At 42.5% G+C, this 24,853-nt stretch overlaps 1 protein-coding gene across 1 annotated transcript; it reads right to left on the reverse strand.

The window, feature by feature from the left end:
* Window positions 1-274: 274 nt before the first annotated feature.
* Window positions 275-1,114, reverse strand: LOC142257674 (taste receptor type 2 member 4-like). The gene has a single exon (XM_075329811.1). The coding sequence runs from the start codon at window positions 1,112-1,114 to the stop codon at window positions 275-277; it is 840 nt and encodes a 279-aa protein (XP_075185926.1).
* Window positions 1,115-24,853: the final 23,739 nt, after the last annotated feature.

Raw genomic sequence — 24,853 nt, forward strand, 5'->3', positions numbered from 1 at the left:
AGACTTACAATACATACAGTCTCAGAAATAGTGCTAGGTGTTAATAACTTGTCCAAGAAGTCCAAAAAGGCAGGAACTCAAATGTGGGATCACTTTGTGACACGTAACATGGACAAGTAGGTCTTCTTCTGTATGTCTGTACCTGAGCTTTACAACGCAGAATGATGGAATGCCGTGGAATGGAATCACCATGTTAGACGAAATGTCATCTAGCCATATGTCTTTTTTAAAAAGGGACATCTAAGCCAAATGGAATGTAACTTTTTCTGCAGTTTTATGCTTCCACGTAACAAAATAAGTAAGAAAAAACATGGAAGAATGCGTATACAATGAGAAGAATGTGCATCCATTGCAGTCGACCATAATCTTCTACTGTTGCGATAACCAAACCAAAATACAGGAGATTGAAAACAAGCAAGGCGATAAGAGTTTTCACGGCGGTGACATGAGCTTCAACTGATTCGGCTCTAAAATTGACCTCATTAGCCTGCATTCGTTGGATATGCCTGTTCAGAGATACGACCGTGACCACAACCGAGATCAAAAATATTAAAAAACAAACTGAAGAAGATACAAAATACAATTTTAGGGTCGTTAATGTTTTTAAGGGTGAAAAATTTGGATTCAGTAGAGCAGTGCCATTTATGACAAGTTTTGACATGTCCGATGCAGCAGGGCCACTTATAAGTAAAGAAACAAGGGTGGATGGGAAGAAGACCCATGGATATATCTTGGGAAACCGATGCTGAATATAGATGTAGAGGTTTTGGTTGACATTCACAATCTTCAGGCAGAAGTGGATAGCGAGTAAACTGGAGAAGAGCAAAGTGCTGAATATTAGAGACAGATAGGTAATGTCAATGCTTAGCCAAGCAGAACTGGAAAATATATTGAGGCCATGAAACAGTACAGTGCTTCGGAAGCTTACTTGAAAGATTCTGTGTATGAGGCTTAGTAGACCAAGTCCAGAGATGAGCTGTTCACTTACATCAAGTCTTTTGCTCTTCCTCCAGTCCAGAAAATTCACAGCAGTTATGAATATGAATCCGGGAAGAATAATCAATAAAGAAATCAAATCTGTGACGTGAAGAACATTATTCAAAGCTTTGCTCATATTTGTAGCTAGAAGAAGCTGGGGAGATGCTGTATAGAAAGAAAGAGGCTGTTTTGCTATAAAGCAAACATCTGTCAGCTATGTCTATTAATAGGACAAATGAACATACAAAAAATGTTTTGATAATTGGGAAGATGCAAATCGCATAAAATGAATATATCAAATTATGTGGTTTTTGCAAATATTTTCTATTTTTAAATAGTTTAATGGAAATTAGAACATGTATGCTTGTATAGCTGGCAAATAATCCACTAAGGCAATCCTATCAGATTCCTCAGTAGGCAAATAGATTTGTAGGGGTAGTTTCCTAATGCAATCATAATCCTTCACAACAAGTAATTGACAGTGAACTGAACCAAACTAATGCAAAAAGCAACAAAAAATTGCCATAGACCAGAAGATTTGTACTGAAAAGAGCTAACATAAATGGCCAAATGGCAGAAAGCCTGTCATGATCCAGGTCGGTATCTGCTTTGGCAGTGTTCCAGCCCCGCCCTGATTATGTCAAGGGTTACCATCCCTCTGCCTCGTTCCTGTCTCCGGGATGCTATATCTTACCACTCCTCCCTTGATGCAATGGCGGTTATATTCTATGCCTTCAGCATGTGTAGCTGGCTCTGGTGAGTTCCTGATCTGTCCCACTGTAATGACTGAATGCCAGTCGTTATGATTTTTAAGATACATGGCACTATGGAAAACCCAGGGACACAAAGATGGTGAATAACAGTTTTTTGTTTCTTTATAAAAAAAAACAAAACAGTTCTCTTACAACTTATGGGCTACAACAGCCCGGAATAAACAATAACAGTTTATGCAACTTGGAGGACTTCAAGTGTCGGTCTGTAGGGATGAACTGGACTATATTTCCCCCCACTATACCGCTCCCTCCCTTATCTATTGATGGGGCTTACCCGGGTACACTACTACAGATAATGGCACGTGATCCCTCCAAGGATATAATCTTACAACCACCTCCCCTTATATTTACAATTCAATCAGGGCACCCGGCCACCTTCCCATATACAGCCAGAAACAATTAAATGTATGTACATGTACCTCTATTCAATATTGTGTACCTCACTTCCCCCAGACAGTGTGATGAAGCAAAGGCAGAATAGTCTGTCATCATCAGCACAACACAGCTTAACCTCTAATAACTTTGGAGCAAACGCCTCAGGATAAACAAGCAAGCACAGCTCCTTCTCAGTGAATAATGTGTCGAAGAATAATCTTCCTTCTTCTTTATCCTATCTATCTATCTATCTATCTGTCCCTGACTGACTATTATACACCGATCAGTCTCAGGTCAATTGTTACTCACTGAAGTCTTTCACCCAAGATGGCGTCCGTCCTCTCAGACTGCTTCTGATTCACTCTTAGATGATTTTATCCAAACAGTTTTTGGAGAAAAAATCACTCAGATGAATTCCCCTCGTCAGAGGCAGTAGGAGCTACAAGGAAAAAAAAATGAGTAAGCAGTCCACAAAAAGAGAAAAAAAACAAAACAGGCAATCCTATGAATCCAAACACGGGGAAACAACAGCCATCTTTCTCTTGCACAGTCCCTCAGAACTTGACTGAAATTTTCAACCTTCTCTCTCAGTCTACGTTACCAGGGAAACCTAATGTAACTCCTTACTGTCTAGCAGTGTGCCTGCCCAGCAAATTTATCTTATGTAGATTTTCACCCTGTTACACGATTGCATTCCTCTGATCCCCTACCTGTGTTTGTTTACCTACTCCCAGCCTGTCCCTTCTATCTTATCTCCTTGTCTTGTGAACTTGAACTTCCTGGTATCCACCTAAGCTCCGGCCCCGACTTGATTCTGTCTCTCCCCTCTGACATCTCCGTTACTAACAGGCTCTTGACCCCGTGACTTGTTTCTGACAATGTCTTTGATTGCTCCTCTGTACTTTGTTTGACCTTTAGTATCTGTCCTGGCTTGTCTGACTATTCTATTGCCACCTTGTGGTGACTTCACTGTACTACTCCTGGGCAGGTTATTTCTGCTCTTTCCCCACTCTGCTGCCATCTAGTCGAGTTTGTGTTGCACTTCCTTAGAACACCTAGTAGTACAGTGTAATAAGGCCACAACATTTAATGTTGGTGGGAAAAGTAAGCAGAGCTGATTAATCAAAGATTTTATGCCATAAAAGTGTCCTAAAAGCTTTGAAAAGTCTCTATTTTTTGCAACTGTAATTCTGCAAAAATTCCGTGACTTTTGGCGTCTTAAAACCACTTTGGATCAGCTCCACCAAAATGGATGAAGCTTGGGCGATACAGGGTGTGGTCACTCCTGTCTGTCCAAATCCTAAAAAGTGGCTGTAGTTTTTACTCTAAATTTAATGAACAATGAATTTGGCACGTCTTCTATTCCATAAAAACTGGTATAGCTCGAGCATGGCTGAGGTTTTTTGAAGATGGCAGTAAAAATAGATATACACCACCTTCAGCAATGCCAAGCCTCCAAAATGGCAAGAATGTAAAAAAATCTTAAAAAAGGGAATATTGAGTGAGTTGATATTTAGCTACCATTGATAGCTGGTATTAGTTAATAGTTTGCTGAGAAACGTGCATATAGGAACCACATAATAACAGAAAAAAAATTACCAAATGTAGATGGTGACTGGAGCTGGGTGGACCCGGACTGTAAAAGTTTGGATCTACGCGGTTTCAAAGTTTCCCGGTATTCCGGCTGTATGATCTGTATTCGACACTCGAGAAGTTAAAAAAAAAAAAGAAAATAAGAATGAAGCGAGCGCTTCATACTTATCGAGGCTCCGTCACAACTGTAAACTGCTCCCGCGCAGCTGTAAGCTGCTCCTGCGGCCTCCTCTCATCATTGCTCATCCATATGCACTGCTTTCCCCGCCCATCGGCTGGCCAGGCCTCTGTGATTGGTTGAAGTCAGACGTGCCCCCATCCTCTGTGACTGCGTCTGACTGCAATTAGTCATTGCTCATTCATTCAAAACATGTCCCCTTTGAATTGTAAAGCACTGCGGAAAATGTTGGCACTATATAAATAGAAATTATTATTATTATTCATTCTTTCTGTGGAGCGCACAGCGAGCGCCGTCCTTCTCTTGCTTTTCTCCTTAGTTTCCTGATGTCTGTTCCTGTAAGTTTGCAGTATGTCTGAGTTTTGTTTTTTCCCTTGTCTGTCTGTATTTGTGTTGCTATCCTGAACTTTCCTTCCCAGGGGGGAGATAACAGATTAGTTCTGCTCAGGAGAATAGTAAAGTACGAGACTCCAGCATCTCCACCTTTAGGGGTAATCTTGAGGTTAGGGATATCCCAGGGTCCCCTAGCATGAGGGACAGTATAGGAGGCCACTTTTACCCTTCCTATCTCAAAGTCACATCATGACAGAAATTTCATAACATACTAACGTCTTTAAAATGGAAATAGAGCTCAATATTTTCTCAAAGTGGGTTATATAACTCTTTAAATATTGATCTAAAATAATAAAATGAGACATACTCACTGTTTTTAGATCATATTATTTCATTTCAGGTTGCTCTGGTCATCGAATTTAGACAAAAAACAATGTCAAGTCATCTTCGACAACTAAAATGATGAGGTCTCTCATTGGCGATAGTGGTCGAGTTGAGCAAGACGTCAAGAAAATAGAATGAGATGTCATCTGATCCTATGATGTCCCATTCCATAATTTGGATTACTGCAGGCTTTACTAATTAGATGCTCAGATAATGGGTCACTTGCAGAAAACTGGGACCGGCGGGTCCCTGCTAAATGTTTTAAAAAAATGGATCTAGTCCAGAATATAGTACCTATATAAGTCTATGAAAACCAGAATCTGGAGATTAAAAATAGTTGTAGAATTAGATAGGGGGATAAAAGAGCACGTTGTGTACTCACCAAAGATCCATCATGGCAGCAAGCTGCTTCCAGGTCACGCATTCACTTCCAAAGCCGACAATTAACCCTCATTGAATATTCACTGCTTAAAAAGACAAGGGTTAACACCGCAACCGCTCACAGCAACAAAGTACTACACCCACCAGTTACTCTGGATCACAACACCTCACCAGACCAGCTAAGATAAACTATGGCTGGCATTAATGGAAGTGTCCATCCAGCATATATAGAAGGGGAGCAAATGTGATTGTGTAAGGGCCCAGATGTTCCCTGCTATCCACCCCCACACAGTATCCACAGCTGATGGACAGTCCACAGACACGGTCTTGGGGATAACAGTTGCTTTAATATAGCAGGAACAAAGCAAATCAATACGGAATATATGTTTCACAGTCTCTCATGGGTAGGCCATGGCAAATCCAGCTTGGAGTTGAATGCTGAAGTGCAATTAGGGTACTGGAGCTTTAAGTGCACGATTTGTTTCAGAATTAATACTGGTATGCTTTAGGTTCAGAGTCTCTTGAGTTTAGAGGGTAGATATGATAAGAGTGTACAGACCTGGAGTCCTGGGGTTAATTTCACTGCTAGTTCAGACACGTGCAGTACTTGTAAGCAAATGAAGACAGTTGCCCAGCGTGCTACGGGGAGCGGATGGCTGGTGTGTGGATAATGGCATGAAAGCCACTAATATTGCAGTGGGGCGGGAGACCCTCAAACTTCCCCAATCTGCGTGCAGTAGGGTCTGGTATATACTCAGTATGCCCTACTGTCTGAAGAGATGCACAATGTCAGGATAGGAAGCCTTCAGCATATTGGCTGTAAAAATCAGGAAATGATGAAATTCTAGGCCTTGGGCCTAGGAGGAGTCTTGTGGTGAAGAGGTTCTCCACATAATGTCTTCCCTCAGAGGAGACTCAGCCAGAGCCAGCTCATTCCAGTTGTTTCTAGATAGAGGCTGGAGAATAGCTACACCTATTGAGCCATGTGACCAAGAACTAGCCAATAGGATAACACCCAATTAACACTTCAGATTCTTATAGTTTTCACCAGTAGATGGTGCTAGAACACAAGTGAAAAATGCTTTACTTATAACATATAGCATAATATTACATATAAGTATATGTACTTAAAGAAACAGACACAATCTGGACCGGGCCACTACAATTGGCTCGCCCACTACATGTGATCAAAGATGACTCATAAGCAGACCAGCAGAGATTAACTCTTGCTAGCCTGCCTACAAACTACCAATCTGTTGGTTGATGCCCAAGTCAGCCTGCGCTGATACAGCCCACCGACAAGTTATCAGGTGCAGTGTCAGAATATGTAGTCTCCACAGATTATGATGCCGCCATGACAGTGATGTTTGTAAAATCTCCCTTGTGATAATTTCTACCTATAGGAACCTCTCAAATGTAAGCAACAGAAAACAAATACTTGAAAATAGGCTTTAAAATAGAGTGTCATTCTCTGGACACTTGATTGCTGAGACCAGTGATTGGCTGCAGATGTCTGGTGATGACTGTAATGGGATTTCATCAGATCAGATGAAGCCTTGTACAAGAATTATACGATTAAGAGTCCAACGATTCATAGTCTGAGTTAAAAGTCCTATTAATACATGTTAAAAAAATCCCATGTAGTCTACCAGTACTAACATTTATGACACAATTACTGTTTCTCAAGAGCTCCCTGAATTTGGTAGTGATACTCGAATAGGATGTTAGCAATATAACCAGTCAGTTTGGGAAATTTCTTCCCTCCTAAATATTCCATGATCACAAAATTCTGCCAGAAAGTGTAACTTTACATGGTTTCCAGAACAGGGTTACCTACTGCTGAGTAGCACAGTCCATAAAAGTCACTAATGCTCTGCTAGTTCTGGTATTAAAATAAACACAAAAAACAAAAATGTAATTTATTGAAAGTGTTTCCATGGCTGACCAGCTACATATAAGCCTTACATCACCAAGCACAATGCTAAATGTCGGAAGGATTCTTATAAAACCACTACTACTGGACTATAGAGCAGTGGAAACATGGTTTGTGGCTTGGCACACTTCTCTACCTGGCAGTCTGATGGATGAGTCTGGGTTTGGTGAATGCCAGGAGAACGTTAGTGTCTGAATGCCTTGTGCCAACTCTAAAGTACTGCTATGAGTTTATTTTTCAGGGTTTGACTTATCCCTTTTATTTCTAGAGAATAAGAATCTTAATGCTTAAGGATTCCAAGACATATTGTATAATAGTAGCTTCCAACTTTGCGGAAACAGTTTGAGAAAGGCTCTTCATCTGATGGTACATCTCTTTAAACATCGAATTAGGGCCTAATTCATATTTTGCTGTTTTTAAGGCATTTTTATTTTTATGTCTTGTTGTATTGGTTGACATTTTTTGTACCGAAATGTTCAAAATGGTACACAAAGTTCATGTTTGTTTTCCAAAATCAAAAATTCTTTTTGTTCATGTTAAGGTAAAATGTTGCCAAATTTGTGCCCCCAAAAAATAAAGACTTGCATAAAATTACATATTAAAAAAAACACAATTGATGAATCAGCTGAAAATAACTAAGACCCAAAACGCTAACCATGGCAATATTCGTTAGTATTATTCGTATAGTTCGTCTACTTGGAATATTGTCATGGTTTTTTCTAGTTTTTAATTTTTTCATAAAGCCATGTTTTAATTTTATATGCGGATGCTGGATTTTCCTTCACTTTTTTTCTCTTGAAAAAGTGATGTTAAAAATAAACACAAATTGACAGAATAAGTGAGAAAAAAAGGCAAAAACATTAAAAACCAAAGGGAAAAAAGCACGGATACAATAATGATTCGAACGCTAGCAATTGCAAACTCTTTCCGGGGAAACAAAATCCAGTCAAGTCAGAATATAATTTACCTTTGTCAAATAACCCAAGTGCTTGATGTGGAATAAAAGGACTTAACATCAAGGCGTAAAAAGATACATTTTTACATATGTTTCTTGCTTTAAGGTTTCTAATTAACTTCTAAAACCCTTAAAATAAGATGATATTTTTATATCTAAATCAGAAACCTACAAATCCAATAGCTTGATTTGGTTAAATAAGTCATAATATCTATGTTCTTGGGGATTCAACAATTTATTTCCTCGTTTTGTCAGGTTAGAGAAGAATATGGTTTAGAGGTAAAGAACTTGGGTACAGTAAAACAAGAGCAAGTTACATTTTGGCTTGATAGGTTTTTCGTAGCTGGAGCTTCAAGAGAACATCTTGAGGAACCTTTGCCGAATAGAGATATAGAGAGTTTTTCGTTGATGTCAGCAATGAAAGGAAAAAGTGAATAAGAAGCCATGGAGAGAAGAGGAAAGTACAAAATAGTAGAGGCTTCCAAAATTACTAATTAGCATATACAGCCCATGCATGTGTATAATGATTAATCAAGATGTATCTAAATCCAAAGATGAGATGATCTCATAGATCAAGGCTTTTGTTCTTCTTTCAGTAAAAATCATTAAACATTTTAAAATATTAAGAATATCATTCCAAGATTTGGAAGTTGCAGATAATAAAGAGCTGTGATCATTTTTCTGTTTGCCGAAAATTTTTGAGGGACATTTTTTACAGTAGCAAATAAATATATGAGATGAGCTTTGCTAATCAGGAAAATGCAAATTGTGCCCCTATCAAATCATGTGGTTTTTGCAAATATCTATTATTGACCTGTTTTATGGAAATTAGAAATTGCATGCTCATGTTAAAAGCAAGTAAATCTCTAGTTGAATCTTTATTAGATTCCTCAGCAGTTAAATACATTTAATATAGAAAAATCATGATTTATCAAAAGCAATGGAAATGTATGGACAATTGCCTTTAGCTTTTAGCTTTTTTGGCACCTACTTGACAGTATATTGAAGTAAATTAAACTAAATTGAAGTAAATTATAATGATTTTTTGGCTGTGATGCCACGAGTGTGTTGTGTCCGCATGGGATCAGAAGGTCTCAACTCTTAGGGGTACTTCACACACAGCGAGATCGCTACTGAGATTGCTGCTGAGTCACGTTTTTTTATGACGCAGCAGTGACCTCATTAGCGATCTCGCTGTGTGTGACACTGAGCAGCGATCTGGCCCCTGCTGTGAGATCGCTGCTCGTTACACACAGCCCTGGTTCGTTTTTTTATTGTTGCTCTCCCGCTGATAAGCACACATCTCTGTGTGTGACAGCGAGAGAGCAACAATCCTGAATGTGCAGGGAGCAGGAGCCGGCGTCTGACAGCCTGCAGTAAGCTGTAACCAAGGTAAACATCGGGTAACCAAGGTGGTTACCCGATATTTACCTTCGATACCAGCCTCTGCAGCTCTCACGCTGCCAGTGCCGGCTCCTGCTCCCTGCACACGCTAAGCTAAGCGGTGTGCGCTGGTAACTAAGGTAAACATCGGGTAACCATACCCGATTTTTACCTTAGTTACCAGTCTCTGCAGCTTCCAGATGCTGGCTCCGTGCAAGCGCAGCGTCACTTGCACACCGCTGCTGGCTGGGGGCTGGTCACTAGACGCTGGTGAGATCTGCCTGTTTGACAGCTCACCAGCGACCATGTAGCGACACAGCAGCGATCCTGACCAGGTCAGATCACTGGTGGGATCGCTGCTGCGTCGCTAAAGTGTGACGGTACCCTTAATTGATTGCAGATCTTCTGTGGAGCTCACTTGACTGTTATCTTGTATTAGGAGTGGATTTACTTTCATTTGATGCACAAGGGGTTAAGGATTATTTCCCTTATAGCTGAGATTACTCATAGCTTTAGGGGTACTTTGCACACTACGACATCGCAGCTGCGATGTCAGTGGGGTCAAATTGAAAGTGATGCACATCCGGCGTCGCAGGTGATATCGTTTTTGATACGATTAACGAGCGCAAAAGCGTCGTAATCGTATCCTCTGTGTAGTGTCCGACATTTTCAAAATTGCGCGGCAGCAACGGTACGATGTTGTTTCTCGTTCCTGCGGCAGCACACATCGCTGTGTGAGAAGCCGCAGGAGCGAGGAACATCTCCTACCTACGTCCTGTGGCTCACGCCGGCTATGCAGAAGGACGGAGGTGGGCGGGATGTTTACGTCCCGCTCATCTCTGCCCCTCTGCTTTTATTGGCCGCCTGCCGTGTGACATCGCTGTGACGCCGCACGACCCGCCCCCTTAGGAAGGAGGCGGGTCGCCGGCCACAGCGATGTCACCGGGCAGGTGAGTGCATTTGAAGCTGCCGTAGCGATAATGTTCGCTACGGCAGCGATCACAAGATATCGCTGCTGCGACGGGGGCAGGTACTATGGCGCTTGGCATCGCAAGCATCGGCCCCAACATTTGCCGTTGGCCATTGCACAGCCTTGGGCGGATGCCCACTTTTAATTGGGCATCCTGGACTCTTCTTTTGTCTGGCCAACCTGGTACAATATTACTTTTGTAGCCTGACACACTCATGACTAAAGTTGAGTGAGTATCTAAATATTCATACTCTCATAACGAGTACTGTCTAATACTGGCGTATTTCTTACGAATAGCGTGTACAATGCAAGTCAATGGGGAAAAACTCGCTAAGTACCGATTAACCCGAATTTCGCACTATTTGCTACTCGCACGAATAGTATGGATTTCCGGTTACTCGCTATATTGCGAGTTTGTCCCCATTGACTTGCACTGCACACGGAATGAATACACGAGTATTAGATAAGAGTATAGCGAGTACGAATAGTTAGGTACTCGCTCAACTCTACTTGTGACGTCAAGCCAGGCCAGCTAACCAAAAGAATAAGTAGCTTTGGATATTGTCTGGTAAGGTGCGATACTTCCTCTTCTGTGCAGTGGCTACAGACCAATAGAATGGGAAGAACAAATATATTTGCACCAAACCTATTCCGGTGATCTCTGCACACCTCAGAGAATAGGAAAAAAAAATAATAATCACTTAAAACCCTCAAAACCCACTATCTAGTCCTCCCCACCAATTTTCACCTGCCCGCATCGAACGCATCCTCTTTAGCCTGCTGCACTCTATGATGGGATGTCTCATGGCCTAGGTAGCCCCTCGGGGATGCACGTTGTGATATTAATATGTACGCCATGAAGTCACAGCACACAGTGACATCAGAGGCTTAACCAGCTACAGAAATCTGAGTGCAGCAGGCAGAAGAAAATACTTGTGAAGGGGGAAGACAAGAAGTTGTAAAAAGATCTGATCGCAATTTTTATAGAAAAAATTGAACAAAATCACTGGTTGCTAAAAACTTTATACTCGTTTACACCTTTATAAGAATTGTCTGGTCTACTTACAAAAACCTACACTCAGTCTATGAGACTGCAGACTTCTAAATCCTTACATCATAGGGTGCTGTATATGATTATATACATGTATATGATTATAAGTATATGATTTGCATGCATGTAACATTCCAACTAGACGTGCTTAGCCACTCCCAATGCAAATGAATTGATAGAGGCTGTGCACGTCTAGTGGGCATGTAACGGCAGGTATGCAAATTACATATTTGGGGTCATGTGTCTGCCAACTCTCACCAGCAATAGAATCCTGACAGCATAAGCATCATACATTGTAAGGATTCAGAAGTCTTCAGTCACATAAAGTGTCACATAAGTCGGCCCAATTCCTGGAGAATTGGGCCGACTTTTCAGTTGGCTACAGATTCTATGCTAGGGATGGGCTGCATCTTAATGGGGAGGGTGCAGCTCTGCTGGGGCAGAAAATGGCTAGAAGGTTGGAGGAGTGTTTAAACTAGGAATGGGGGGCGAGGGTATTCACTTTATAGAAGGAGAATGTAGTGCAGATAGTGACCAGGGCACAAGTAATGAAATTGGGGGTGGTACGGGGGGAAGGGTTAGGACAGTCAATACAGTAAGCAGGAATATAGGTACAGTCATACATAACGTGCATGTACACTAATGCCCGAAGCCTCACAAATAAGGTGGAGGAATTAGAATTAATATTGTTGGAAGAAAATTATGATATAGTGGGGATATCAGAGACATGGCTGGATGAGAGCTATGACTGGGCTGTTAATTTACAGGGTTATAGCCTATTCAGGAATGACCGTACAAATAAGCGAGGGGGAGGTGTGTGTCTATATGTAAAATCATCCTTAAAACCTATCCTGCGTGACAACATATGTGAGGGTACTGAGAATGTAGAGTCCCTATGGGTGGAGATAAGGGGGGGGGAGAATGAATAATAAAATACTGATAGGGGTGTGTTATAAGACGCCGAATATTATGGAAGAGGTAGAGAATCTCCTCATAAAGCAAATTGATAAAGCAGCGAGTCTCGGAGAGGTAATTATTATGGGGGACTTTAACTATCCTGATATAAATTGGGGAACAGAAACTTGCAGTTCCAGCAAAGGAAATAGATTTTTGATAACAATAAAAGATAATTACCTTTCACAAATGGTACAGGACCCCACAAGAGGGGGAGCACTACTAGACCTTGTACTAACCAATAGGCCAGACCGCATATCAAATATACAAGTTGGGGGTTACTTGGGGAATAGTGATCACAAAATAATAAGTTTTCATGTATTCTTTAGTAAGATGTATAGTAGAGGGGCTACAAGGACACTAAACTTCAGGAAAGCAAATTTTAAACGGTTGAGAGATGATCTTAGTGCAATAAACTGGGATGATGAACTAAGTAATAAAAGTACACAAAGCAAATGGGAGACTTTTATGAGCATCCTGAATAGGGCTTGTGCAGAAAATATACCCTATGGGAACAAACATGCTAGAAATAGGAGGAAACCCCTATGGCTAAATAGAGCTGTAAGGGAAGCAATAAAAGAAAAACAGAAAGCCTTAAAAGAATTAAAGAGGGTAGGTAGTGATGAGGCATTATATAATTATAGAAAATTAAATAAAATATGTAAAAAGCAAATTAAGTTAGCTAAGTTTGAGACAGAGAGACTCATTGCGAGAGAAAGTAAAAATAATCCTAAAATATTCTTTAACTACATAAACAGTAAAAAACTGAAAAGCGATAGTGTTGGCCCCCTTAAAAATAGTCTTGGTGAAATGGTGGAAGGGGATGAGGGTAAAGCCAACCTGCTGAATGACTTTTTTTCTACGGTTTTTATACAAGAAAATGCAATGGCAGATGACATGACCAGCGATACCATAAATTCACCCTTGAATATTACCTGCTTAACCCAGCAGGAAGTACGCCGCCGTCTCGAAATCACTAAGGTTGACAAATCTCCGGGCCCGGATGGCATACACCCCAGAGTACTACAGGAATTGAGTTCTGTGATAGATAGACCATTATTTTTAATCTTCTCAGATTCCTTAATAACAGGGTCGGTACCGCAGGACTGGCGCATAGCAAATGTGGTGCCAATATTCAAAAAGGGGACAAAAACTGAGCCGGGAAATTATAGGCCGGTAAGTTTAACCTCTACGGTTGGTAAAATCCTTGAGGGTTTCTTGAGAGATGCTATACTGGAGTATCTCAAGAAAAATAACCTTATGACAGAGTATCAACATGGGTTTATGAGGGATCGATCCTGTCAAACTAATTTGATCAGCTTCTATGAAGAGGTAAGTTCAAGCCTGGACCAGGGAAATGCAGTGGATGTTGTGTATATGGACTTTTCAAAAGCTTTTGATACGGTGCCACACAAAAGGTTGGTACATAAAATGAGAATAATGGGGATAGGGGAAAATATGTGTAACTGGGTTAAAAACTGGCTCAGTGATAGGAAACAAAGGGTGGTTATTAATGGTACGTACTCGGACTGGGTCTCAGTTCATAGTGGGGTACCACAGCGGTCAGTATTGGGCCCGCTTCTTTTCAACATATTTATAAATGACCTTGTTGGGGGCATGCGGAGTAGAATTTCAATATTTGCAGATGATACTAAACTCTGCAGGGTAATCAATACAGAGGAGGATAATTTTATATTACAGGGAGATTTATGTAAATTGGAGGATTGGGCTGAGAAGTGGCAATTGAAGTTTAATGTAGATAAATGTAAGGTCATGCACTTGGGTAGAGGAAATAACATTTATGATTATGTACTTAATTGTAGAACACTGGGTAAAACAGACACAGAAAAAGACTTGGGTGTATGGGTGGATGGTAAACTTCACTTTAGTGGACAGTGTCAGGCAGCTGCTGCCAGGGCTAATAAAATAATGGGATGTATTAAAAGAGGTAGAAGTGTTCATGAAAAAAATATAGTTCTACCTCTGTACAAGTCACTAGTGCGACCGCACTTAGAATACTGTGTACAATTCTGCTCACCGATATATAAGAAGGACATAGCTGAACTGGAGAGGGTGCAGAGAAGAGCCACCAAGATTATTAGAGGAATGGGGGGGCTGCAATACGAAGACAGGTTATTAAACTTGGGGTTATTTAGTCTGGAAAAACGAAGGCTTAGGGGAGATCTAATCACAATGTATAAATATATGAGGGGACAGTACAGAGACCTTTCCAAAGATCTTTTTACACCTAGGCCTGCGACTGGAACACGGGGGCATCCGCTACGTCTTGAGGAAAGAAGGTTTAATCATAATCACAGACGAGGATTCTTTACTGTACGAGCAGTGAGACTATGGAACTCTCTGCCGCATGGTGTTGTAATGAGTGATTCCCTACTAACATTTAAGCAGAGCCTGGATGCCTTTCTTGAAAAATGTAATATTACCAGTTATGTATATTAGATTTTATGACAGGGTGTTGATCCAGGGAACTAGTCTGATTGCCGGATGTGGAGTCAGGAAGGACATTTTTTCCCCATTGGAACTTGTTTGCCACATTGGGGTTTTTTTGCCTTCCTCTGGATCAACCTGTTAGGCTACGGGTTGAACTAGATGGACTTAGAGTCTCCCTTCAACCTTAAAAACTATGATACTATGATGATACTATGATAAGTGTAATCTTACTATATACTTCCTTTTCTGTCCGATTAAATACCTGCTTTATCGCTGCAATTCACTTTCTTAATACAAATGGCAGAATTATACAAAACAGAAACATGCCCCAAACCATTTCCATTTCATTTCTGAATAATTTCATTATGAAATTTATTAAACAGTACACACTGAATTAATAAAGAAATATAAACCTTAAACCCTGGGCGATTTTCCGTTTTTCGGTTTTTTTTTTTGCTCCCCTTCTTCCAAGAGCTGCAACTTTTTTATTTTTCCATCAATTTTGCCACATGAGGGCTTCTTTTTGCAGGACAAGTTCTACTTTTAAATGAAATCATAAGGTTTGATATATAGTGTACTGGAAAATGGCAAAAAAATTCCAAGTGCAGAAAAATTGAAAAAAAAAGTGCGATTGCATGATTGTTTTTGGGATATTTTATTCACTATATTCACTATTTGGTAAAACTGATGTGTTGATGTGATCCCTCAAGTGAGTACAAGTTTGTAGACACCAAGCATGTATAGATTTACTTTTATCTAAGGGATTAAAAAAATTCAGAAGTTTGTCCAAAAAACAGGTGCACTTTTTGCACCATTTTCTGTAACCCGTAGTGTTTTCATTTTTTTGGCATATAGAACTCAGTTATGGCTTATTTTTTGCATCTCAAGCTGATGTTCTTAATGGTATATTTGTGCATAGATGGTATGCTTTGATCGCCCGTTATTGCATTTTGCGCAAAATTTGTGATAACCAAAAAACTTTTGGCGTTTGGTATTTTTTTGCTGCTACGTTGTTTACCGATCAGGTTAATTGATTTTACATTTTGATATATCGGGTATTTCTGAATGCAGCAATACCAAATGTGTATATAGTTTTTATTTTTTTAACCTTTTAATTTTCAATGGGTCAAATGAGCGGTGAATTGAACTTTTAGGTTAGTTTATTTTTTAATTTTTTAAAACTGTTTTTACTTTTTTTTAAATTTTACCAGTCCCCCTAGGAGGCTATAAGGATCAGCAGTCTGATTGTTCATTCATTTCTGTAGATCAGAGCTGCACAGCTCAGATCTTCAGAAATGCTTATTTTCTATAACAGCCAGTGCTCTGCCGGCAGTTACAGGAAGTGAGTCATGATAGCACAAGAGTCATCACATGATCTTGTGCTACCATGGCAACAATCGGCTACACGTAATCACATCACGTGGACTCTGATGGCGGCAGGTAACTGCAAGCAATATAGCTACTGGTATGGTATTAATAGATCAATAAATCCGTATACAGCAAAAAAACCCTTAAAAAGGTCCGCCCCACTCATAGATTAGCAGCAACGCTTAGCCAGCATTCAACAGGTTGTGTACATATTTGCTTTGTCCCCTAATCAAGGACTACTGCCTATATTTATGAAACAACACATTGGTGGGGGTAGCTAATTCTTTTCCCTAGTGTGCTGTCGGTGAATAGTTCAGCACTTAACCTGTGGCCTGGTGGTCATTTTTATATATTTTTCTGCGGCAGAGTACTTGGATCCCTCTGAAAAAAGTGGGTATTATAGTACGGCATTTTCTGTGGCAGGCATTGATTTTATAGAGGTATGATGAATCCTCTTTTTAAAGAGACTAATTAAAGGTTAATTTTTAAGGGTTTTTTTGCTGTATACAGACCGGCAGGTAACTGCGTGTTAACCGCTCCAGGCATGTAAATTGCGCTATCACATTTTGACAGCGTGATTTAAGGGGTTAACATTAACAGGCATGGGTGGATTTCTAATCCACCTGCGCCTGCAAGTCACACATGTCAGCTGTTAAAATTAGCTGATGTGCGAGGATCACCGCAGGTTCAGCTCAGCAGCTGGTGATGATTACCCCTTCATGAGTTAGGGTGTACTGATACGTCCTCGGTTGTGAGGTGGCAGAATGGGGCAAATGGAATTTCCCAATAAGGTAACAAAATGGTCTTTTTAACCTTGAATATTTTCAGACCTTTTATATAAGCCTATGAAGCTAAGACAACAAATCCACATTTTTTGTAATTTTTTCTGCAACTTGCTGCTTCCTCGGATTAATATTATTAAACAAAAAATGTGCCAAATAGCAAATAGCAAACTACCTGTGAAGAGCCACAAAGGCTCAAATCGTTTTAGGTTAATTATAATCTGTAAAGCAAAATAAATCACATTAAGGACAAGTAAGAATATGAGAGTTTTCACTGCATTAACATGGGCTTCAACCGTCTCAGCTCTAAAACTGGCACCGTTATTCTTCATTCGTTGAATATGTCTGTGCAGAGATACAATGGTGACCAGAACCGAGACAAAAAATAATAAAAAATTAAACGAAGAAAATGAAAAATACACTTTTAAGGAAATAAAGGAACCCGGATTTAGTAAAACATTGGTAGAATTCATAATTAGTGTTGACATATCCTTTGTAACAGGACCACTTATTAGTAAAGAAGCAAAAACTGATGGGAGGAGGATCCATGGGAACATCTTGGGGAACTGACGTTGAATATAGATGTAGATAGTTTGGTTAATGTTGACAATCTTAAGACAAAAGTGAATGGCGAGAAATGAGGAGAAAAGCAAAAAGGAGTACAAAAGAGACAGGTACAAAAGACGAATGTTCAGCCAATCAAAACTGGTGATTCCACGAGACCCAAGTAATGGGACACTGAGTTTGTAGATTACTTGAAACATTCTGAGAGTAAGGTTTAATAGACCAAGTCCAGATATGAGTTGATCGCTTACATCAAGTCTTTTGTTCTTTTTCCAGTCCCTGATATTCACAACTAATATGAACGTGTATCCAGGAACAACAATAACAAAAGAAATCAAGTCTGTAACTTGTAGAATATTATTCCAATTTTGGATCATCTTAGAAGCTGTAGAGAACTTAGAAGGACAGTGACGTTTTTCCATATGAGGATGATCTCCCAGGTACATGCTATTATAAGATAACTGTTGAATTGCAAATTGGGTATCAATCGAATAGATCAAATTCAATAGCCCTGCAAATATTTTCTATTTTTGAATCATTTGATGGAAATTACAAATGGCATACTCATATTTCTCATTGACATAGCGCTAGATGAATCCTATCGGATTTATCTGCATGCAAATGCACACTTTATAGGGATTATAAAAAGTAGAACACTGGAAACCAAATTTGTATGAGTAATATATGATAGTAAATTTAACTGTTTAGCTTAGCTACTGCCGCTATGTACTTTCCAGTTTTTATTTCTTGACATTGGCTTGTATTTTGAGTACCCCAGTGTAACTTCATTTGGTCTCCTACTGACCTCCTGAATTTAAAGGGGTTATCCGGCTTCTTTTGACTTTTTTTTTTCATTACCCTATTAGGCTACATTGGGGCAGGTAAGTAGATAGTAAGCTGCCCTGCTGTCAGCCCTTCTCCCCCGGCTCAGAGTGGTCATGTGACCGCTCCTGCCACAATTTTGCTGCTTCCGGTCATTTCATGTCAACATGGGCAGGACCATGTTGACATGCAAATCTGGAACAGCATGTCGCCTCCCTGCTGGGTGGCTACAGTGCGATGAGCCCCGCCCCCCTTCCCTGCACCCTCCCACACATTCCCCCGCACCCCTCTCCCACAACCTCCCCATGCACTGCTGTGGGGTCCGTGACCTGGGGGAGGGGCCTGGTGGCGGCCGCCGTGGTGTTAGCGCCAGCACCGGGCCCCCTGCTCAGGATCGCACATTCAAATGTACCGGCATCACAGATCACAGATGCCGGTACATTTGAAAGCGCTAATGAGAAGCAGCGCAGCTTCTCATCACTGCCCGTGCAGTCTGTGTCTGACAGATCAGTGCAGCGGTGATGTCACTACTGTGCTGATAAGGCAAGAGCGCAGACCGCGTGCGAACGTACAGGAGCGGCGGGGACCGAGGACAGGTGAGTATGTATTCCCTACATGTTTTCCCTATGGGGTAGGGAGGGTCAGTACAGAGCGCCGTGTGTGCGTGCGGTGCAGAGCCATATGTGTGTGTGTGTGTGTGGTGCAGAGCCATATGTGTGTGTGTGCGGTGCAGAGCCATGTGTGTGTAGTGCAGAGCCCTGTGTGTGTGCGGTGCAGAACCATATGTGTGTATGTGGTGCAGAGCCCTGTGTGTGCGTGCGGTGCAGAGCCATATGTGTGTGTGTGTGCGGTGCAGAGCCATATGTGTGTGTGTGCGGTGCACAGCCATATGTGTGTGCGGTGCAGAGCCCTGTGTGTGTGTGTGGTGCAGAGCCCTGTGTGTGTGTGCGGTGCAGAGCCCTATGTGTGTGTGCAGTGCAGAGCCCTATGTGTGTGTGCGGTGCAGAGCCCTATGTGTGTGTGTGGTGTGCAGAGCCCTATGTGTGTGTGCGGTGCAGAGCCCTAAGTGTGTATGGGGTGCAGAGCCCTATGTGAATGTGTGGTGCAGAGCCCTATGTGCATGTGCGGTGCAGAGCCCTATATGCGTGTGCAGTGTAGAGCCCTATGTGCGTGTGCGGTGCAGAGCCCTATGTGCGTGTGCGGTGCAGAGCCCGATGTGCATGTGCGGTGCAGAGCCCGATGTGCGTGTGCGGTGCAGAGTCCGATGTGCGTGTGCGGTGCAAAGTCCGATGTGCATGTGCGGTGCAGAGCCATATGTGCGGGTGCGGTGCAGAGCCCTATGTGCATGTGCGGTGCAGAGCCCTATGTGCAGCTGCGGTGCAGAGCCCTATGTGTGGGTGCGGTGCAGAGCCCGATGTGCGTGTGCGGTGCAGAGCCCGATGTGCGTTTGCGGTGCAGAGCCCGATGTGCGTGTGCGGTGCAGAGCCCAATGTGCGTGTGCGGTGCAGAGTTCGATGTGCGTGTGTGTGGTGCAGAACCATATGTGTGTGTGTGTGTGGTGCAGAGCCATATGTGCGTGTGTTGTGTGCAGAGCCATATGTGCGGTGCAGAGCCCGATGCGGTGTGCGGTGCAGAGCCCGATGCGGTGTGCGGTGCAGAGCCCGATGTGGTGTGGGGTGCAGAGCCCGATGTGGTGTGGGGTGCAGAGCCTGATGTGGTGTGGGGTGCAGAGCCCTATGTGGTGTGGGGTGCAGAGCCTGATGTGGGGCTGTTATTTGCAATGCTGTAGTGATAACAGGTCAGGTGCTGGGGAAGAATACTGACAGGGAATGTGTGTGCAGGGGGCGAGGCTGGACACTGGGGTGGGGCTGGACAGTGAGGCCGGGCGGTGCCAGCTGTGACTGGGAGGTTTGGCACAGGAAGTGGTCAGTTTGCTAGAGCTGAATGTAAACAAAGATCTGCAGAGAATAAAGGGTGAATTCAAGAGGAACAAAAGTCAGAAAACAAAAATAACAATGTAGAGGTGTTTTATATGACAATACAGCACAGATTAACTTAACAAAAATGTTTGAGTTTATGTCGGACAACTCCTTTAACTGAGGGTCATGACTATCCTATTAGATCACTTCACCAGTAAGCAATCTTCAACCTCTTGGGTTTAACTCTAGGTCAAGAGTATTCTGCTTCGAGCATCTCACTCTACCAGCCAGCAGCTACTCCAAGGCTCTGAATCAGTCCAAATCCCTGTATAGAGGTTAAAGAGCCACCATTATTCGCATAATGAAAGGCAAAGCTTCCCTATAAAAGTAAAAATGAGATAGTATACTTGCATCCAGTGGGTCTCACCTTACTCCATTTGGTAGTTTGCCATCAATAACTCCTACCACACTATCACATCCAATCCCAGCATATGCACATGTCGCGGGCGGAGGAGGGGACGCTGCGCTCTCCCTCTGCTCGGGTCCGGCTGCCGCTGCGGCTGCTGCGGCCTGCTGCTGCTGCTCGGTGGCTCGAGCGATGGGCCGGATAGTTTATTGTCCGTGACGCCACCCACGGTTGTGGTGATTTGTTGACACCACCGCTGCTCTGTATGGGGATCCCGTGAGTGATGGTATGGAGCAGCTAGATGTTAGTCCTCCCCTCCGTGGGTAGGGGGTTGGTTGTCCCGGGGCCCAGTGATGAAGTGGGTGATGCAGGGCTTGGTGGGGTGCAGGGACTCGGGGGCAGCTCTGTGCCTTGCGGCACTGTGGTACTCACTCAGCCTGAGACGATGACACAGGTCTCGGTAAAACACACGGCTGGAAAGACGGTTCCCACGGACGGCTGCACTTGCTTTCCCCAGTAGTTGACGGTGACGGTCCCTTTTTCCTGCACCTAAGACGATGATGGTTTCGATGGGTTCCCACCGGTAACCCGCTCCCCGGCTTGGATATGGGCTGGAGGAGCCCTACTTTGCCCGCAGGCGCTGGCCCTGAGAAACTGGTGCCCTGGCGGTGGCGGTGTCTCTCTGTAACGGTTGGACTGTTGCCTTCAATCGGGACTTGCTTGTTGGGAGACCCAGAGGTCCCCTTCACTAACGGATTTGGCAAATTCACGGCGACTCCTAGCCTTGCCGGGATCCGAAAGGCCCCTGCCACTGGTGCTGACTGCTCTTCGTATACCGCTCCGGTACCGCCGGGCGACCACCCGTCCGCGGTTCTTCCAGCAACCTCCAAGCAGTCACCCCTGCAGACAGTCACCGCCATCTGCTGACCTTGCTGTCTCTCAGTCCGGGGCACACACCCGGACCAGCTTCAGGCTGTCTTAACTGTCACTTTCCCTTTACTTCAGCTTCTCTCAAGCTCCTCTAACACTTCCTTCTCCTTCCTCCTCCCTAGCTTGACTGCCTGGTTTCCCCGCCTCCAGGGCTGTGAACTCCTCGGTGGGCGGAGCCAACCGCCTGGCCCACCCCCTGGTGTGGACATCAGCCCCTGGAGGAAGGCAACAAGGATTTTTGGTTAGCCTTGGTGTTCCTAACTGGGGTGTAGGGTGTGGTGGTGTTATGACCTGTGACCCCTGGCTTGCCCAGGGCGTCACACACATCTAGACTTACCCTTCTTTGAAGAGATACTCACAAAAGTCACCATCTGGAGACCAGCTCTTCATGGCTGTTTGCTAGACCTGGTGGTGATGCATGAAACTAGCAGATCATGGCCACACATCATGGACTGCTGATGAGCCACAAGTTTGGGATCCTTGCTCTAAATCAATCTTTCTCATGTATAGTCACTTTTACTGGTGCTCCTGTTTTCTTCCCTCAGCTTCCTTCTCTTGGATCTGTGTTTAGTGTCTCCTGCTCCAAGATGGCACTGCAAAGGGAACTCAAGAAACTTAGTCATCACACCTTCCCTGTCATTCCTGTGCTGTGGGGTAGGAAAGGCAGGATAGGTGTGGTTTAGAGTCACCCATAAACTATCTATACCACTATGGTAGCCATCTTGGGAGCTGGAAAAATCAAACACCCATCAGATTGGAGGGGGCAGATGTAGACAAACAAAGGTTACCGGGTACGTTGACTCTACATGAGAAGTGTGGAGTCAACTTTCACTCCCAGAGTGGAGGGTCACTTAAAGATTTTATCTGTAGCTTTATGTTTCACAGCTGACTACTATTGGCACATTCTTTGCTTACTCTGAAATAGCAAATTTACAATTTAATGTTTTTATAGGGCCTCTTGTAGACCTACTAAAAAAAAGTCCATAACTAGTTTAGATGATTACAAAAAAATGGTAAAAGTAGACAATTTAAAAGTCCAACAAAAATTCCCTAATTCATTATGTAGCATTCTCCTCTTAATGTATCTGGCGCCTCTTACTCAACCATGCCCATTCATTGATACTAGTGTATAAAATTCCAGTCTTAATGAATTAGGTCCAAGTTTTTAAAAAATTAATGTCAGTGTGCTCTATATTGGGTTTTGGTAGTATAGCTATTTTTTTCCCTTTAATTAACACAACTTTTTATCTATCCACATTAGGGCACCTCAAGTGGTTTGATATTATAGTTTCTCCTTCTTACACTGATAAACATAGCTTTCTACAAAGCCACATAAATTGTGCCATCTAGTTGTTGTATTTTAGAATTTCTTTCTTCATACACATACACTAATAAGCAAAAGGGTAACAATGTTTTGAAATGTTGACTTCCAGGCTTCCACCAGGGGGAGCAGAAGTTGAATAGAGGTTGAATTTCAAAAAGCAGTTAGACAAAAGCCCACTAGGGGGCACATGCACCAGTGAAAAGGAAGTCAGCAAGCCTAAGTCTTAACCAGGAAGTCACGTCTGAATAGGGGAGTGAGCAAGCTGTAAACAGATGGAAGCACGAGGGTCAGGAGCCAAGAGGTCACATCAAAAGCCAAAAAGGGGAGCAGAACCATGGTCAGGAAACATCACCAAGGTCAGAGGCCATGAGAGCAAGTAAGTACAGAGGAGGGGGAGGGGACCGAGACACAGAACGGGACCTGGGTCAGGGAGACAGGGCAGTCAAACAGTATAAGGGAAATGGAGGTCAGGGAGAGGTAATCTGGGTACCGGGACAGATCAGGGTTAACTCACAAGAACCAGTTGCACACGCTGCAAAGCAGGAACTATTACTGGCGGCGTTCCAGAGGTCTCCACACCATAATAGCGGTGTGAGTCCCGGAACAAGGCACCACAGAACAGATCCCTCCCACCTGACTTAACCCCATCAGGGCCAAGCTACAGTCATGACAGCTACACTGAATTTAATTGTAGAGTTTTTAGTTGATGTTAACCTTCAAGCAAAAGTTAAAGGTAAGCCATGGGAATAAAAGGATAGTGCAGAATATTTAAGACAGGTACAAAAAGTAAATGATCAGAAATGGATAAAAGGTAATTTGGAACTTATAAATGAACAAAGAGCAACTGACGCTAAGTTTCAGCAATCAATGAATAAAGCATAATAGTCTCAATCCAGATCCAAGTCGATCCCTTATATCAAGACGTTTGGTCTTAATCTAGTCCAAAAACTTAACATCTCAGAAGAATAATCATTAATGAAGCAAAATCTGTAACAAGAAGAAAGTAATTCCAAGCTTTTGTCATACTTTTATCTGTAAAAAACCCTAGATGACAGAAATGACCGGCAATGGCTAATGGGTATGAAGAGCATCCCTTAAATACTTGTTATTATATAAAAAGGACATTAAAGCCAACTTGGAAAAGTACAAGATGGAAATTCTGTAGTGTAGAGTTATATGGAAAAGCTGATGATTTTTGTTTCTGTTTAACTAAAGCATAGAATAAATACATTACATAGATACCATGTACTACTACTATTTGTTTATGTGATGACTGTCACTAGGTGGCGCTGGACATTACTTGTATGCAGTAAAAGGAGAGGTCGTCAGATAGGCTGAGGTCATAAACCATGATGGCATGACAGGACACGGGTGCAGACAGAGACAAGGTCAAAATACAAGGTGAAGGTCAGGGTTCCAGGAGAGTACGTACAAAATACAGGGAGCAGGATTGGATGTGGTCAGGAGGAAGTCTGAGGTCAGAAGCCAGGAAGTCACAATAGAAACAGGGGGAGACAGGCAGAGATGGGTCAACAACAGTCCAGAGTCGAGAGGCCAAGCACTGAACACTGAACACACCAGGAGCTAAACAGCACAACTGTAAACAGAAAGTACGACTGGCGGTGTCCTGTGCTAACAAGCTCCCTAATGAAGCAGAGCAATCACCGAAAACAAGAAGCGAGAGCTTCTCCCCGGACAAGTGTGACACCAAGTGCTGTGAAACAACCAGCAGAGCATTCATCCAGCAAAACGCTCTGCACCTTAAGCAACATATACCAGCTCTGCAGGAGAGCATAGCAGAATTATACAGAATGTTCTGCACATAGAAATCATGACAGTTTACTTACTGCAGGGCATCTATTTAATTTAGTGTTTATTCTAGGTTTTGTCTGTTAATGGCCACAGAGTGTATGTGTACCTTTACCAACAAGTATGCTAGCCCAGTTCTTTGGGTTTTAAAGTTGTTTTCTTAGTTTATTAAAAGATTATACTTGTACATTGCCAGGAAAATAACTTCAATATTCATTTATAGTTTACATATCTTAA

The sequence above is a fragment of the Anomaloglossus baeobatrachus genome, chromosome 12 (assembly GCF_048569485.1).
Source record: "Anomaloglossus baeobatrachus isolate aAnoBae1 chromosome 12, aAnoBae1.hap1, whole genome shotgun sequence".
Taxonomy (NCBI): Eukaryota; Metazoa; Chordata; class Amphibia; order Anura; family Aromobatidae; genus Anomaloglossus; species Anomaloglossus baeobatrachus.

Excerpts from the sequence above, each read along its gene's own strand:
- LOC142257674 (XM_075329811.1), bottom strand. The coding sequence starts at position 1,114 with ATGAGCAAAGCTTTGAATAATGTTCTTCACGTCACAGATTTGATTTCT.